This window comes from Nerophis ophidion, linkage group LG09 (genome assembly GCF_033978795.1).
Source record: "Nerophis ophidion isolate RoL-2023_Sa linkage group LG09, RoL_Noph_v1.0, whole genome shotgun sequence".
Lineage (NCBI taxonomy): Eukaryota > Metazoa > Chordata > Actinopteri > Syngnathiformes > Syngnathidae > Nerophis > Nerophis ophidion.
Genome location: NC_084619.1, coordinates 24,569,125 through 24,588,230, shown reverse-complemented (window position 1 = coordinate 24,588,230; position 19,106 = coordinate 24,569,125). Strand labels below are relative to the sequence as shown.

General features: G+C 40.2%; 1 protein-coding gene across 2 annotated transcripts in view; it reads left to right on the top strand.

Moving 5' to 3' along the window:
• Positions 1–210: 210 nt before the first annotated feature.
• LOC133559170 (guanine nucleotide-binding protein G(I)/G(S)/G(O) subunit gamma-4) overlaps positions 211–19,106 on the top strand; it is a 28,128-nt gene continuing 9,232 nt past the window's right edge. Inside the window, exons 1-3 of one of the 2 annotated variants that reach the window (XM_061910634.1) lie at positions 211–586; positions 664–718; positions 14,064–14,170. In XM_061910634.1, coding sequence (XP_061766618.1) covers positions 14,072–14,170 — 99 coding nt within the window. In that variant the 5' untranslated portion in view covers positions 211–586; positions 664–718; positions 14,064–14,071. Of the gene's footprint in view, positions 719–14,063; positions 14,171–19,106 lie in introns of both variants that reach the window. The other variant, XM_061910633.1, reaches the window with a different exon arrangement.

Here is a 19,106-nt window from a genome sequence, read left to right as displayed (position 1 = left end):
TCTGTCTCACAGTTGAAGTGTACCTATGATGAAAATTACAGACCTCTGTCATCATTTTAAGTGGGAGAACTTGCACAATCGGTGACTGACTAAATACTTTTTTGCCCCACTGTATATGTATATAATGTGTGTGTAGATATACAGATAGATAGATAGATAGATAGAATAAGTGCTTATAGCAATCAGTTCCGGTTGTTACAATGAGGCGGAGGCGGGTGTGGCTGTGATGTGGAAGAAGAAGAAGGGAAAGCCTGCACATCATTGATGTTTCCTGCTGCTGCACTGACGCTCATCAAGGAAACATCGCTGCTGCATTCAGGGTCATCCGTGCGCGGTGGGAGAACACACACTCCGCCGCTCCGACACCGCTTGAATCTCGTCGTCGTCACACGGAGGTGTCCCCCTCCCCCCTTATTTATTTATTTTTTTTGTTGCTAGCATATCTCCGAGCCTTGCCGCGGTGGTCTTCACCCACACCTCGTCCTCCTCCAAGTCTTCTTCCCCGGAACACGCACGACCCACGGAGCGGACCTGCTGCCCAGGCCACATTCCAGCGTTCCGACAGCGGCATTCACCGCTTTGACGAGTCTGTGGGGGGGATTCCTCCTTCTTTTCCCCCCCCTCTCTCTTCAAATTTGACAGTTCCTCTTTGTGTGCGTGTAGGGTGGAGTCAAGCCTAACCTCACATTTGGGGGGGAAAAGCAGCAACACATTTCAGGTAAGCATCCGTCATTGTATTGAACGTGTCCATTTTTTCTCTCTCAATTTGCTGCTCGCGCACTATCGTCCATGTTTGTTTCGCCGCCTCTGTGAGGATAAATGGGGAAAGCCCAGCATGAAAGGCAACATTTACATTAACCCGACGTTCCTTTCAATGGCATCCCCTCGTTGATAATATAACATGATATGATTATAGCAACCAGCTGCACCGCACCCATGATTTAAAATGCATTTGTGCTCAGGTGTCATTTCCCTTGGAGGCTGATGACCACGTCATTGGGAGGAAGGGAGGGGGTCAAGCCTGGGCCTTTAATTAGGAGCAGGAAAGATTTGCATTTGTATGTCACAAATACATCTACAACTAGATGAGGCAATTCCTGAAGGAATTGCGTGTGAATGCTCCAGTGCTGAAGTTGAACTGAAATCCCGGAATTATTTTAAAATTGTTGAAGTCCATCCATCCATCCATTTCCTACCGCTTATTCCCTTTTGGGGACGCGGGGGGCGCTGGTGCCTATCTTAGCTACAATCGGGCGGAAGGCGCTGTACACCCTGGACAAGTCGCCACTTCATCGCAGGGCCAACACAGATATACAACATTCACACTCACATTCACACACTAGGGCAGTGGTTCTTAAAGGCCTACTGAAATGAGATTGTCTTATTTAAACGGGGATAGCAGGTCCATTCTGTGTCATACTTGATCATTTCGCGATATTGCCATATTTTTGCTGAAAGGATTTAGTAAAAAACATCCACGATAAAAGTTCGCAACTGGAGAAAAGCCCTGCCTCTACCGGAAGTCGCAGACGATGACGTCACCCGTGTGATGGCTCCTCACATATTAACATTGTTTTTAATGGGAGCCTCCAACAAAAAAGCTATTCCGACTGAGAAAACGACAATTTCCCCATTAATTTGAGCGAGGATGAAAGATTTGTTTTTGAGGATATTGATAGCGACGGGCTAGAAAAAAAAAAAACGTGATTGCAATTGCGTTGCATTGAGATGGATTCTGATGTTTTTAGAGACATTTACTAGGATAATTCTGGGAATTCCCTTATCTTTCTATTGTGTTGCTAGTGTTTTAGTGAGTTTAACAGTACCTGATAGTCGGAAATGTACGTCCACGGCCGGGTGTTGACACGCAGTATCTCAGTGAAGTGGTAAGTGGTAAGTGGCGACTTTTTAATCACAATTTTCTCACCGAAACCTGCTGGTTGACATGTAGTCGGGATCCATGTCCGCTCTGATCCAGAGTAAAGTTTCAGCTCCGTGAATTTTAAACAAGGAATCACCGTGTGTTTGTGTGGCTAAAGGCTAAAGCTTCCCAACTCCGTCTTTCTACTTTGACTTCTCCAATATTAATTGAACTAATTGCAAAAGATTCAGCAACACAGTTCTCCAAGATACTGTGTAATTATGCCTTTAAAGCAGACGACTTTTACCTGTGTGTGTGTGTGCAGCGCTCATACTTCCTTAAAACCCGTGACGTCTTGCGTACACGTCATCATTACGCAACGTTTTCAAGAAAAAAGTCCCGGGAAATTTAAAATTACAATTTAGTAAACTTAAAAGGCCGTATTGGCATGTGTTGCAATGTTAATATTTCATCATTGATATATAAACTATCAGACTGCGTGGTCGGTAGTAGTGGGTTTCAGTAGGCCTTTAACCTGGGTTCGATCCAACCCTAGGTGTTCGGTGAGTCGGCCTCAGGGGTTCGGCAGAGCCTCTGCCGCGGAGGTCAAGACACACCCGACTCATCGTGTAATTTAAAACTTTTCCTTATCAACGCATTATGGATAGCTCCAAACAATGTTCCCTCTAATATTCCATCTGATTTGCAGGTGTGTGATTTGTTGTGAGTTCATGCACTCTGTTGGTGTTATTTGAACAAGGTGATTGATGTTCATGCACACTTAATTTTGTGCACCTGTAAAAACAACATATAACTTTGTCTTGACTTTTGAAAAAAAACATTTTATTTTTCGCCAAAGAAGGGTTCGGTGAATGTGCGTATGAAACTGGTGGGGTTCGGTACCTCCAACAAGGTTAAGAACCACTGCACTAGGGCAAATTTTAGTGTTGCCGATCAACCTATCCCCAGGTGCATGTCTTTAGAGGTGGGAGGAAGCCGGAGTACCCGGAGGGAACCCACGCATTCACGGGGAGAACATGCAAACTCCACACAGAACGATTCCGAGCCTGGGATTGAACCCAGGACTGCAGGACCTTCGTTTTGCGAGACAGACGCACTAACCCCTCTTCCACCGTGAGGCCCGAATTGTTGGGAATGGGAATTTCCAAAATAATTTGGGAATTTTTGGAAAAGCGGGAGCCCTACGATGAGGTGGCGACTTGTCCAGGGTGTACACCGCCTTCCGCCTGATTGTAGCTGAGATAGGCACCACCCCCCCCTCCCCACCGCAACTCCTAAGGGAATAAGCGGTAGAGGATGGATGGATGGGAAAAACAGGAATTTTTTTGAAACTGGTTAAAAAAAAACTTGAACGGTCTGAATAAGTTGAAATGGTTGGTGTTGGAATTTTTCCAATCGGCCGAGAAATCAATCAATCAATGTTTACTTATATAGCCCTAAATCACTAGTGTCTTAAAGTAGTAACACATTGAATTGAGAAATTGTGGTTACGGAAAACTACTTTTTTTGTTGTCCTGATTAAGAGAAATGTTTTGACGGTACAACGGTTGAAATGCGTTGAAAAATGTGAAAGGAGTAGTCGTCAGAAAAAAAAGGGTGGCTTTGGAAAACCAGGAGTAAATTTCCAGGATGGTAGAATGTGTTGAAGGTGGAACGGTTTGAATCGGTTGAAAATTGTGGAAATGGTGGAAGTTTGAAAAATGGTCTGGAAAACCTGTAATTCTGGGAAATCTGGGAATTTATGGAATTCGTCAAGGGAAAGTCCGCAATTCCTAAATAGACTGAACAGTTTGAAGTTGGAAGGGTTTGAATCAGATGAAAAATGTGGGAGTTGTGGAACTTGGAAGAAGGTCTTATTGATTGCAATGGGAATTTCCAAAATAATTTGGGAATTTTGGGAAAAGCAGGAGCCCTGCGATGAGGTGGCGACTTGTCCAGGGTGTACCCCGCCTTCCGCCTGATTGTTGCTGAGATAGGCACCAGCGCCCCCCGCAACTCCTAAGGGAATAAGCGGTAGAGGATGGATGGATGGGAAAAGCGGGAATTTTTTTGAAACTGGTAAAAAAAAAAACTTGAACGGTCTGAATGAGTTGGAATGGTTGGTGTTGGAATTTTTCCTATCTGCCAAGAAATATTAAAGTAGTAACACATTGAATTGAGAAATTGTGGTCACGGAAAATTCCTGCAATTTCGGGAAAACCGGAAATGTTCCCGATTTAAAAAAAACAACTTTTGTTGTTGTCCTGATTAAAAGAAATGTTTTGACGGTACAACGGTTGAAATGCATTGAACAATGTGAAAGGAATAGTCGCCAGAAAAAAAAAGGGTGGCTTTGGAAAACCAGGAGTTGTGGAAAACCCTGGAGTTGTTTAAATTTCCAGGACGGTAGAATGTGTTGAAGGTGGAACGGTTTGAAACGGTTGAAAAATGTGGAAATGGTGGAAGTTTGAAAAATGGTCTGGAAAACCGGGAAATCTGGGAATTTATGGAATTTGTCAAGGGAAAGTCCGCGATTCCTAAATAGGCTGAACAGTTTGAAGTTGAAACGGTTTGAATCAGATGAAAAATGTGGGAGTTGTGGAACTTGGAAGAATTTCTCATTGATTGCAATGGGAATGTCCAAAATAATTTGGGAATTTTGGGAGAAGAGAGATATTTTTTGAAAATGGTAAACAAAACTTGAATGGTCTGAATAGTTGGTGTTGGAATTTTTCCAATCAGCCGAGAAATATTAAATTAGTAACACATTGAATTGAGAAATTGTGGTTACGGAAAATTCCTGGAATTTCGGGAAAACCGGAAATGTTCCCGGTTGAAAAAAACATCTTTTTTTGTTGTCCTGATTAAGAGAAACGGAACAACGGTTGAAATGCGTTGAAAAATCTGAAAGGAGTAGTCACCAGGGAAAAAAGGGTGGAAATAGGGCTTTGGAAAACCAGGAGTTGTGGAAAATCCTGGAATTTTTTCAAAACTTGGAAAAGAAGTTGTTTAAATTTCCAGGATGGTAGAATGTGTTGAAGGTGGAACGGTTTGAAAGTGTTGAAAAATGTGGAAATGGTGGAAGTTTGAAAAATGGTCTGGAATTTTGGAAATTTATGGAATTTGTCAAGGGAACGTCCGCGATTCCTAAATAGGCTGAACAGTTTGAAGTTGGAACGGTTTGGATCAGATGAAAAATGTGGGAGTTGTGGAACTTGGAAGAATGTCCCATTGATTCCAATGGGAATTTCCAAAATAATTTGGGAATTTTGGGAAAAGAGGGATATTTTTTGAAAATGATGAACAAAACCTGAATGAGGTGGCGACTTATCCAGGGTGTACCCCGCCTTCCGCCCGATTGTAGCTGAGATAGGCGCCAGCGCCCCCCGCGACCCCGAAAGGGAATAAGCGGTAGAAATGGATGGATGGATGGATGGATGGAAAACCTGAATGTTCTGAATGAGTTAAAATGGTTGGTGTTGAAATTTTTCCAATCGGCCGAGAAATGTTGAAGTAGTAATACGGTGAATTGAGAAATTGTGGTTACGGAATTTCGGGAAAACCGGAAATGTTCCCGGTTTAAAAAAAACACAACTTTGTTTGTTGTCCTGATTAAGAGACATCTTTTGACGGTAAAGCGGTTGAATTGCGTTAAAAAATGTGAAAGGAGTAGTCGCCAGAAAAAAAAGAAAAAGTGTTGAAATAGGGCTTTAGAAAACTAGGAGTTCTGGAAAATCCTGGAATTTTTTGGAACTTAGAAAAAAAAGCTGTTTAAATTTTCAGGATGGTAGAATGTCTTGAAGGTGAAACGGTTGAAAAATGTGGAAATGGTGGAAGTTTGAAAAATGGCCAATTAATTTTGAATGGGAAAAATGGCCCGGGAAACCTGGAATTCTGGGAAATCTGGGAATTTTTGGAAATTGTCAAAGGAAAGCCCGCGATTTCCAAATAGGCTGAACAGTTTGAAGTTGGAATGGTTTGAATCAGATGAAAAATGTTGGATTAGTGGAACTTGGAAGAATGTCAAATTGACTCCAATGGGAATTTCCAAAATAATTTGGGAATTTGGGGATTTTTTTTGAAAATGGTGAACAAAACTCGAATGGCCTTAATGAGTTTAAATGAATGGTGTTGGAATTTTTCCAATCGGCCGAGAAATGTTGAAGTAGTAACACGTTGAATTGAGAAATGGTGGTTACAGAATTTTGGGGAAATCTGAAATATTTCCGGTTAAAAAAAAAAACGTTGTTTTTTGTCCTGATTAAGAGAAATGTTTTGACGGTAAAATGGTTGAGATGCGTTGAAAAAAGTGGAAGGATTAGTCCCCAGGAAAAAAAAGGGTGGAAATAGGGCTTTGGAAAACCAGGAGTTGTGGAAAATCCTGGAATTTTTTTGAACTTGGAAAATAAGTTGTTTAAATTTCCAGGATGGTAGAATGTCTTGAAGGTGGAACGGTTTGAAACAGTTGAAAAATGTGGAAATGTTGGAAGTTTGAAAAATGGCCAATGCATTTTGAATGGGAAAAATGGCCCGGAAAACCTGGAATTCTGGAAAATCTGGGAATTTTTGGAATTTGTCAAGGGAAACCCGCGATTTCCAAATAGGCTAAACAGTTTAATGTTGGAATGGTTTGAATCAGATGAAAAATGTGGGAGTTGTGGAACTTGGAAGAATGTCACATTGATTCCAATGGGAATTTCCAAAAGAATTTGGGAATTTGGGGAATTTTTTTGAAAATGATCAACAAAACTTGAATGGTCTTAATGAGTTGAAATGGTTGGTGTTGGAATTTTTCCAATTGGCCGAGAAATGTTAAAGTAGTAACACGTTGAATTGAGAAATGGTGGTTATAGAATTTCGGGAAAACCGGAAATGTTTCCGGTTTTTAAACAAAAAACAACTTAGTTTTTTTGTCCTGATTAAGAGAAATGTTTTCACAGTAAAACTGTTGAGATGCGTTGAAAAAAGTGGAAGGAGTAGTCGCCAGGAAAAAAAAGGGTGGAACAGTTTGAAGTTGGAATGGTTTGAATCGGTTAAAAATGTGGAAGGTAGACCGCGCCAAAATCTGGAGAAGTAGTTGGAAAAAGTTTAATAAATCTATTAATTTTGGTGTCGAAAACAGAGGTGGGTAGAGTAGCCAGAAATATTACTCAATTAAGAGTACTGTTACTTTAGAGATGTATTACTCAAGTAAAAGTAAGGAGTAGTCACCCAAATATTTACTTGAGTAAAAGTAAAAAGTATTTTCTGAAAAAACTACTCAAGTACTGAGTAACTGATGAGTAACCTGTTCGTTTAATGAGGACGGCAACAAATAATGCACAAAAACATAAGAATAGCAATGAACAAATTAAGAGCCACGAATATCTCTTAAGCAACTAAAACAATAATATATCAGAAATACTTTCATAATCCCCGAATGTAAAAATATATTATTTAAAATTTGTTATTATTAATATAATATTTATTAAGTAATAATACATTAAAATAAAAACAAATAAGGCAAATTGAGCCACAATAACGTAACAGCACCATAGGCTCAGTAGGCAGAGATTTACAAAGAAAAATAACAAGTTAGCCTTTACGCAAATCATAAAGTCTGATAGGTGTGGGCTGCACCTGGGAACACATGTGCACTTCTGATTGCTGTTTGTATGCATCCGTGAGTGTGTGTGTCTCTGTCTGATTATGAGGCTGCAGTACGTTAATAAATTATACCCAAAGTACGTACATTTTACAGTGATTCATAGCAGAAAAGCTAACATTAGCCCGCGGTGACAGCCAAAATATCTACTAACGTTACTGCGATGTGCTTCCTCAAATTTGACGTTGAGTTCATGTAAGCTGAAATGTCCACTTGTTTGGGGAGACACATATGACAACGCACTACATAACTTTTTTTGGTTGTCTGAAGCAAGAACCTGGATTTTATGTGAGGCCAGGTGTGTTTGCGTTCGTTGTTGTCTCCGCCATTGTTGTTGTTGTTTGCTGCTGAAACTTTTTGACCGCCTGGGTCTGTTTGATTGGCGAAACGGAGTCAAACGTCACCAGTCACTGCATTTGATTGGTGAAGCGGAGTCAAACGTCACCAGTCACTGCATTTGATTGGTGAAACGGAGTCAAACGTCACCAGTAACTGCATTTGATTGGCGAAACGCAGGCATGCGATAGATCCTACTTTGAAGGTATGGCTGACAAAACCAAAACAAAAAAAACATGTATTAAAAGATCGATAAAAATCAGTAGCGTGTAGCGAGCTGAATGTAGATAAATGGAGCGGAGTAAAAGCAGCGTTTGTTCTCATAGAAATACTCAAGTAAAAGTATGTTTCATTAAAACTACTCTTAGAAGTACAATTTATCCCAAAAGTTACTCAAGTAGATGTAACGGAGTAAATGTAGCGCGTTACTACCCACCTCTGGTAGAAAACCATGTGTGTGAATGCTTTGGAGCATTCACACAATAATACAAAAGTGCTGTACTATTAATGCACTGCTGGTATGGGGAAAATGGGGTTAGTTGTCACACTTTTTACTCAAGTGAGGAAGATTCATTCTTACACTCAATTGAAGCTAAAGTGTTTTGGCTTGAAATGTGACAACCCCACACTGTCCTTTTAAAAGGCAGAAATAAATGTGAAAGTTTAATTGCATTGGCCAGCATCCTGTACAGTAGGAAGAGGTTGCGGCCCCATTCCTCGCATCGTTCACCTGACACATGAAACGTGTCTTGCATGATATCCACTTTAGTCACCGGACAGCAGTAAAATGTTGAATTTCTTGGCTCTAGTGTGTGAGTGTGAATGTTGTCTGTCTATCTGTGTTGGCCCTGTGATGAGGTGGCGAATTGTCCAGGGTGTACACCGCCTTCTGCCTGAATGCAGCTGAGATAGGCTCCAGCGACCCCAAAAGGGGGCTTTACGGTGGAAGAGGGGTTAGTCCGTCTGCCTCACAATACGAAGGTCCTGCAGTCCTGGGTTCAATCCCAGGTTCGGGATCTTTCTGTGTGGAGTTTGCGTGTTCTCCCCGTGAATGCGTGGGTTCCCTCCGGGTACTCCAGCTTCCTCCCACCTCCAAAGACATGCACCTGGGAATAGGTTGATTGGCAACACTAAATTGGCCCTAGTGTGTGAATGTGAGTGTGAATGTTGTCTATCTGTGTTGGCCCTGCGATTAGGTAGTGACTTGTCCAAGGTGTTCCCCGCCTTCCGCCCGATTGTAGTTGAGATGGGCGCCAGCGCCCCCCGCGACCTCAAAAGGGAATAAGCGGTAGAAAATTAATGGGGTGGATGGAACCCGAAAGTGACAAGCGGTAGGAAAAATGGATGGATGGATCTTGAAATGTGTTGTGTGACAATTCTAACTTTGATCACAGTGTCAGTTTTTATCGAGCATGACACTTTCAATCATTTTTAGCAGACTGCATTCCAAACTGATTAACCCCCCCAACCTTCTTCTCACACGAGATCCACCTTAGAATAGAGCCAAATGAATCCCTTCCCAACTGTATATATTATTTATGAATGTATGTGTAGGAAGTTGAGAGGCTCCAGCACCCCCAGCTACCCCAAAAGGGACAAGCGGTAGAAAATGGATGGATGGATGTGTATATATGACCACTAACCCCAGCTGCCTTGCTAGTATTAAGGCTAGGTAGCAAATAGCTAGCTAATAACAATCTAGGCTAGTTTTTCTGTCAAACTTTTTTAAGGTAATTTTTCATGTGTGTGAGCAAACAAAAAAACTTACCCATCAATTATTGGAGCATGTGAGCAATATCAGACGTGCACACTGTGGCCACACCAGAAGCACACCTGTCCCACATCTGTCATCATATCAAGTTAAATGTCTCATTATAGTAATCAAAAGACAGCAGTCATTTCCATGATATTATTTTATGTCTGTGTGGGTCCTACTTTGTAATCACATTTAGTTGCCCTTAAACATTCACATGTTGCACAATGAGATGTATGCATGGGATAAAGTGAACGTTCTTCTGACTTTCTGTCTGTAAAAAATGTATTTAAATGAACATTTTTGTAACCAAATCATTTCATGATTAACCTCTTAAGGCCCAAGCTGTTTGTTTACATGCTATTTTTTAATTTCCAATTTGCTATTCCGGCTTATTGGACCCTAATTAGAATAAAAGCTAAGAATCATCTTTTGATATGATGTACTTAGTCCATAAGTACACAAACTTGTACTTCATGTTTAATGACATGCTAATTCTTATTTTTACACTTTTTTTTTTTTTTTTTTTCAAATGTATATATGGGGACGGCGTGGCACAGTGGGAAAGTGGCCGTGCGCAACCCGACTGTCCCTGGTTCAAATCCCCACCTAGTACCAACCTCGTCAGGTCCGTTGTGTCCTGAGCAAGATACTTCACCCTTGCTCCTGATGGGTGCTGGTTAGCACCTTGCATGGCAGCTCCCTCCATCAGTGTGTGAATGTGTGTGTGAATGGGTGAATGTGGAAGTAGTGTCAAAGCGCTTTGAGTACCTTGAAGGTAGAAAAGCGCTATACAAGTACAACCCATCAACCCATATACTCTTCTGACAATACCAAATGGCAGTATAAGCGTAAACATAAGCGGCCATAAGACCCAAATACATTAAATACAAATGATAAATACTGAGCGGTTAAATATTTACTTTTTGACATGTCCTCTCATCTCAAGTGTAGCTGGTTTACTTTAGGGAAGACTATGTACAATAGGTGAGGTCTGGTGGTGAAACTATTGTGACAATGAAGCCCATTCTTCCCTGGTATTTTTTAGGACAAAAATAAAACTACTCACCCTTTGAAGGCACCATTCGGAGCTTTGGGGCACAGCCATCTTTGGAGATTTGCTGGATTATTGCAATCCTGACTTTGTGTCTTATTTTTTATTGTTCAGGTGTGCAAGTTGCCGGCTGTCCTTAATTATTAAGTAGGAGCAATTCTATGAATTGAATGACACGTTTTTATTACGCACCTTTCGGGATGTAACGATAATTGGTATAACGATTAACCGCAGTACAAATCCTGACGGTTAGTATTACCGTAAAAAAAAAGAAGAAGAAAAGAAAGTAAAACAGTGATTGATAACACTTTAATAAATTAAAGGACGGGTGATACTGCTCATTTATTGAAGAAGCATGCTGAAGTTAGCTCATTAGCTATCTTAAATGCTAACACAAATACAAAACCCAAAACTAGTGAAAGTGGCACATTGTGTAATTCGTAAATAAAAACTGAATACAATGATTTGCAAATCCTTTTCAACCTATATTCAGTGTAATAGACCGCAAAGACAAGATGATTTAATGTTCGAACTGAGAAACTAAATATTTTTTGCAAATAATCATTAACTTAGAATTTAATGGCAGCGGCAGAGGGGCATTTTTGCCACTGTGTTACATGGCCTTTCCTTTTAACAAAATTCACAAAACGTTTGGGACCTGAACAGACCCATTTTGGAAGCTTTTCTGGTGGAATTCTTTCCCATTCTTGCTTGATGTACAGCTTAAGTTGTTCAACAATCCGGGGTCTCCGTTAAGGTATTTTAGGCTTCATATTGTACAGCACATTTTCAATGGGAGACAGGTCTGGACTACAGGCAGGCCAGTCTTTTACTATGAAGCCATGCTGCAGTGACCTGTTTCTTGGCATTGTCTTTCTGAAATAAGCAAGGGCGTCCATGATAACGTTGCTTGGATGGCAACATATGTTGCTCCAAAACCTGTACGTACCTTTCAGCGTTAATGGTGCCTTCAAAGATGTGTAAGTTAGCCATGCTTTGGGCACTAATACACCCCATACCATCACAGATGCTGGCCTTTGAACTTTCCACCTATAAAAATCCGGATTTACACAATGTGCCGACTTGACTGGTTTTGGGTTTTGTACAAGACACATTAACGTCTTTCCGCATTAAGAAACGACATACACTAATATAAACTTGTATAAACACATTACTTCCGTCGGAGCAACTTAACTATTCAATTGTGCACATTGACCATACAGAGTGGGCTATCTTACACTGCACATCAAATCTGATATTTGTTTACCCTCAAGTAACACAGATCTAGTCTGAATGCACCTAAGTGCTTCAAATCTGATCTTATGGCATCAGATTCAGGCCCCATCAGGAGGTATTCCTGAATTTGATTGGAATCAGGAATCAGACTCCAGTGTAAACGCAATGTGACCTGAATCTGATTTTTTTTCGTCAGTTTTGGGCGAGCTATGTCATTCGTGTGCGCTGGAAATACACAATTAACCAGAGGAAATGGAAATTTCAACCCAACATTCAGTGAAGGTTTGTATCTTAGATGACCAAATTTTCGGTGCATCACCTGTCAATAGTGTACAAATAATTGGTTACTTGCAATATATGAATATATATTTTGATTTTGAAGAAATAGTGATTGTGGAAGTGACTTTTTGGCGTATTTGCTGACATGCGAGCTGAAAAATAAAGCTCCCGTAGATCCACACTGATGTCAGTGTCTCCTCTACTTAACAGCCATAAAAGGATTACAACCTTCCCAAATATATTACACTATATACATCCGTTCATACATTATATTACTTTCACGTAAAAAACTGTAATTTTTAAGGTGTTGCGACTTTTATTTTGTAGAAGTAGGGACTTTCTCCCAGTCAACTTCCTTTGTTTTCACTTAATCGAACTGCGCATGCAAGTGACGTCGAGGCCACATTGGAGCCTGTGTGCGTTTACACTGGAGTCTGATAAAAATCACATTTTACTTGCAGTGTGAACAATCAGATGGAAAATAATCAGATTTGGGCCACTTTGGCTTGCAGTGATTCATCCGAAACCCTTTTTTTTTGTATTACTAACAAACACACTAAAACCTTTACAAATTTAAAAGGGAAGAAAAGAACATATTTTACCACTCAATTAAAAATAATATGCCTCTTGAGAAGCCAAAACATCCATACATCCATTTTCTACTGCTTATCCTTTTCGTGGTCGCGGCGGGAGCTGGAGCCTATCTCAGCTGCAATTGGGCGGAAGGCGGCGTACACCCTGGACAAGTCACCACCTCATCGCAGGGCCAACACAGATAGACAGACAACATTCACACTCACATTCACACACTAGAGCGAATTTAGTGTTGCCAATCAAACTATCCCCAGGTGCATGTATTTGGATGCGAGAGGAAGCTGGAGTACCCGGAGAGAACCCACGCAGTCACAGGGAGAACATGCAAACTCCACACAGAAAGATCCCGAACGCAGGATCAAACCCAAGACCTTTGTATTGTGAGGTAGACGTACTAACCCCTCTAACACCCTGCTGCCCAAAGCCAGAACTATTGTTATTAATATTTATTCTGCCAATGAAAGTATATCTATTTTATAAAAATATTTAAATACAACTTGGTTCAAAGATTTCAAAAGTGTGTATAAGTATGTTGAACATGTTCAACAATACAGTGATAATAATGATAACGATGATATGAAATGTTCATATGGTTACATTCCTACACACAATAATGTAGTCAGGGGTGAGCTGTGTATTATTATTATTTTGGATTATTTTGAATCTTGCTATTTCTTGTCTGAAATATGGTGGTAATTATTTAGGACTTGCGAGGCACACTGATTTATATGTCACAACAAGTGCTGGTTCTATGCTTATCATCACACTTTTCTTCAAAGCCATTACTTTTGGTGATTTGCTGAGGTTGACATTAAGCTAAATGGGTTACCCGGCTTCCTCCCACCTCCAAAGACATGCACCTGGGGATAGGTTGATTGGCAACACTAAATTGGCCCTAGTGTGTGAATGTGAGTGTGAATGTTGTCTGTCTGTCTGTGTTGGCCCTGTGATGAGGTGGCGACTTGTCCAGGGTGTACACCGCCTTCTGCCCGAATGCAGCTGAGATAGGCCCCCCCACGACCCCAAAATGGGACACGCGCTAGAAAATGGATGGATGGATGGTTATACTTGTTTAGCGCTTTTTTACCTTCGGGGTATTTAAAGCGCTTTGATACTATTTCCACATTCACTCATTGTCACACAACGGATATGACCAGGATAGCCGAACCTGTGGATCGGACCAAGAACCCTCAAGTAGCTGGCACGGCCGCTCTACCGACCGGCCATCAGACAACAACTTTTAGCGTGTTCCACCGTAGGTGAAAGAATTATGAGCAAATAATGATGCCCACATGTTGCGTGACAGGAAGCACCATGAAGGACGGTATCGCCAACAACAGCACAGCCAGCATCTCCCACGCTAGGAAAGCTGTGGAGCAGCTCAAGATGGAGGCCTGCATGGACAGGATAAAGGTACGGAGCTTTAACACTCTTGTCAACACTGAAAAAATTATTACACCTCTTCCACTAAAACATGTCAAATATGTACCCATATGCACTTTATAAAACAACGCATTTGGTATTGATTGGTGATCATGACCTAGCTTAGCTTAGTTTAGCCAAGTGGTTCCCAAAGTGGGCGTTACCGCCCCCTTGGGGGCGGTGGAAAGATCTGGGGGGGGCGGTGAGGAAGAAGGGGGCGGTAGGGGGGTGGCAGTCCGAAGTCGAAGTCAGAAATTCGAACGTTTGTTTGACGATTTGTACACAACACGTGCAGCAGGACGAGTCAGTGGACGACGCATCAGGGTCCGGTTACCACACGCCGCTCTGGCCCAGTCAGATCCGACAGCATAGACTACAAAAGCAAAAGCTCAGGTTTGTAATTTCAAGCTTGTAATGTTCAGGATTTTCAAAAAGTCATATCAAGATTTTTGGTTACAAAAAAAAAATCTCTGACTGCTATCAAGTGCTGTGGAACAAGGTCAAGATGTACTTTATTGCCTTCCCAACATCATATTTAGTAGAACGGGGCTTCAGTGCAGTCGCCTTGCTTCTTTCCAAGCAAAGAAACCGACTGAAAATTACTGACCGCGGGGATCTACGACCTCTTCTTAGTGAATTCCAGCCTGATGTTGAGAAGCCTATGTCACTGCACCAAGCACATCCATCCCATTAGGAATTCACTGGGGAGCCAAGGGGGCGCCAGCCTGCAAAAGTTTGGGAACCATTGGTTTAGCCTAACCTAGCCATTTATGTCTGAACAGGATCAAAAAATGTCATTATATTATTATTACATTTTGTTGCCACAAACAAAAGAACCAAATGCCGCTGTGGCTTATCAGGGTTGTCCGTTTTGCCATTTATATTTCCATGCCAGCTGTTTTAAATGCAGAAGTAAAATGGTGACATGCGGTTAAACACCAATATCTTTTCAGGTGCTGGTCGGAATTTTTAAAATATTTTACCTCATAGGACTTCATGGAAATTTAGTAGCCCATTCTAAGATCAAAACGGCGCCATCAAAAATTGTTATTACCAGCACAAGCACTGTTTTTATATACCATTTTTACGTACATCTTTCGTATATTTTTCACAGTTACTAATTATAGTGGATCCGGAAAGTATTTACAGCGCTTCAATTATTCCACATTTTGTTATGTTACAGCCTTACTAACAAATGGAATAAATATATTTTGCTCTCAAAATTCTACAGACAATACTCCATAATGACTTAGTGATTTTTGTTTTTTTATTTTGCGATTTTAATAAAAAATTAAAAAAAATCACATGTACATAACAACTCATAGCCTTTGCTCTCAGTATCTTGTTGATGCACCTTTGGCAGCAATTACATTCTCAATTATTTTTGAATACGATGTCATAAGCTTGGCACACCTATCTTTGGGCAGTTTCACCCATTCCTCTTTACAACACCTCTCAAGCTCCATTAGATTGGATGGGAAGCATTGGTTTTCATTCAGGATATCTCTGTACATTGCTGCATTCATCTTAGTCTAGTCAGGGAGGTGACCAAGAACCGATGGTCATTATGTCAGAGCTACATAATTCCTCTGTGGAGAGAGGAGAACTTTTCAGGAGCACAACCATCTTGGCACCAAGCCACCAATCAGACGAAGCCATTTATTTCTTAGTAAAAAGAAAATCCCCAAAACGCACCTGAAAGACTCTCAGACCACGAGAAACAAAATTCTCTGGTCTGCTGAGGAAAAGATTGAACTCTTTAGTGTGATAATAAGAGTCATGTTTGTAGGCACCATTCATCACGAGGCCAATACCATCCCCACAGTGAAGCTTGGTGAGGGAGCATCATGCTGTGGGGATGTTTTTCAGCGACAGGAACTGGGAGACTAGTCAGGGTAGAGGGAAAAATGAATGCAGCAATGTTCAGAGATGGGGCTGCAAAGCGGAATGGGCGAAACTGCCCAAAGATAGGTGTGCCAATCTTGTGGCATCATATTCAAAAAGACTTGAGGCTGTAATTGCTTGCCAAGGTGCATCAATAAAAATGATTGAGCAAAGGCTGTGTATAATAATGTACATGTGTGTTTTTTGAAATTTTTACATTAAATATGCTTGCAAAAAAATGTTCACATTGTCATTAGTTGGTATTGTCTGTGGAATTTTAAAGAGGAAAATTTATTTATTCAATTTCAGAATAGGGATTTAACTAAAAAAAATTGTGAAAAAAGTGAAGCGGAAGCATTTTTATAACTAAGTACATTTCAAATGCAAAATAACTCAAAGTAATCAATAAATTTTTATAAACATTGGAACAAATGTTCCAATGGTACTAAAACCATTGTGGTAGGCCAAATATCAAGGTAGTTAAGAATTGTTGAAGTGTAAGAATTGGTCACTTTTTTTGTCTGAAATTATTCATTACGACAATAGAGAAAAGTATGACCTATGTTTTGGAAAAAATACCTTAAAAACATCATAGCTCCCTTCTTATTCGTCATAAATGCATGAAGAAGCAAATGAATTAGCTCAGTAACTCAAAGAAAATTGCTTAATGAAAAAAAAAACTTGATTAATTAATTAATTACTATTTAATTTAGTTAATTAGTGGCAAGAGTACTCATACGTTATAGGCATACCATTTTGAATACAAACTGCAAAATCTTTGATAACATAAAACGCCAGTGAGCGCGAATAATTGTGCATTAGTATGATAATGTCTGACCACAGTGGAGTTTTCTGGATTAAATGTTACACACTTTTTTGGGGGATTTTCATGGCGGACAGACGGTTTCAGCTAGCACAAAAAAACATATTTCAATGCTTAGATTGATTTCTTTTTTCAGGATTATAAGAACAGACATGAATACAAATACCTTAAACTATAAGTAAAGCGCTGCAAACATACCTTCGGGTTTAATTTGTATGATCTTGAGATGTAATAATGAATAATGGCACTTCAAGAAATCAGACCCAGAAATTTCAAAGTCAAGGCACTTTGGGGAAAGCCATCGCTGCAATGGAGATAAGTAGGTCAGTGGCCGATTATCACATACCTACTAATAACAGTACAGGCCAAAAAATTGGACACACCTTCTCCTCTTTCAAGGAGTTTTCTTTATTTTCATGACAATGTAGATTGTCACTGAAGGCATCAAAACTACGAATGAACACATGTCGAGTTATGTACTTAACAAAAGAAGGTGAAATAACTGAAAACATGTTTTATGTTCTATTTTCTTCAAAATAGCCACCCTTTGCTCTGATTATTTTTTCGCACACTATTGGCATTCTCTTGAGGAGCTTCAATAGGTAGTCATCTGAAATGGTTTTCACTTCACAGGGGTGCTTGAAGCTCATCGAGAGAATGCCAAGGGTGTGCAAAGTCAGTGTTCGTTCATTGTTTTGATGCCTTCAGTGACAATCTAAAATGTAAATAGTAATGAAAATAAAGAAAACGCATTGAATGAGGAGGTGTGTCCAAACGTTTGGCCTGTACTGTATATTGAATGAAAATTGCTTGTCAATCGGGGAAATTTGTTTGACGACACACATCAGTCAGAGAAAAGCAACTAGTAGAACAAACAAACTGAACACATTTGGGGAGATTTTGATAAAGTAAGGGTTTAGTCATGGTTATTAACACGTTAATTACATGTTAATAACAATAAAAAATACTAATTAAAAGAAGTAACAGCACAAACAAAAATGTTTGCAGCAAAAACACAGCACAAACAAATGGGACAAGTTTTACAAAATTGGGGTTGTTACGATTAATAACATGTTAATTACACACTAACAACATAAAACCATAAAATGATAACTTTAAAAATGTGAAATTTAGACCAAATATTTTTGCAGCACCAAAAAATGGGTGATTTGGACAAAGTTGGAGGTCTGGATGACATCACTAGTCAGAAAATTTATTTTGGAATATTTTTAAAAACAGTAACAGCACAAACCAAGATGTTTGCAGCACAGACCAGCACAAACAATTGGGATACGTTTTGGGTGATTTGGACAACTCGACACAGGTGGAATACAATGCTTCAAACACATTAGGAAGTTTTAGCGCCCTCGAAGCAAACAATTCTTTTAAGCACTGTATAGTGTAGTTTTATTCAGCGAGGATTTATTCAGGGTCCAGGGTGTTCTGAGAAAGCTGAGATAGGCCCCAGCTCACCTGTGGCCCTGACAATGAATGCATGTGCAGAGTCAGAATATAAGATGGTTACAAAATGAGATATGGTGGAAAATTTGGTGTCTGGTGGATCCTTTGCTCTGCTGTGCAAAGCGGGAAGCTGAAGAAAAAAGATGACAGAACATTCCTCTCGCTTCTCAGTGACAGCAGTTAGTCTTCTCTGTGAACAATAATCGATTAGCACTTTCCTGGAAGCTTTTTTATTGCAATGTAAGACATTATGTGGTTAAATATTGACTTTTGAAAAGCTTGTGATAACTATTTCTATAATCTTTAGCTTGCAATATTTCAAGTTTCAGGAGTGCGATGAAGAGTTTAATATCTGCGTCATCATGTCATTCCTTATGCCCGCTGTGTGTTCCGAGAAAGATTTCCCCGTAGTGGAAAGAAGGCTGCTCGCTCAGCATCACTGACGAGGCTGAAACCCTGCCATGCAGCTTCATCACCACTCATCATCCTTCAGCCATACTCAGCAGTACTAGAGCTGCTTGCAGGAAGGAACCTCTCTGCATTTCAAACATAGATTATCCCAAACCTTACTTCAACATTTACCAGCCTCATTAATCTGCTTTTTGACTTTTTCCTACAATTTAATTTGGCAATAGATATTTTTAGTCTATATTGTCAGAGGGAACTATTCTTCTCCTTTATTGGTCCTGATGTGATTTAGACAGTTGTTAATGTAATAGTCTGCAAACTACCGTATACACAAAATAACCAAATGTATTC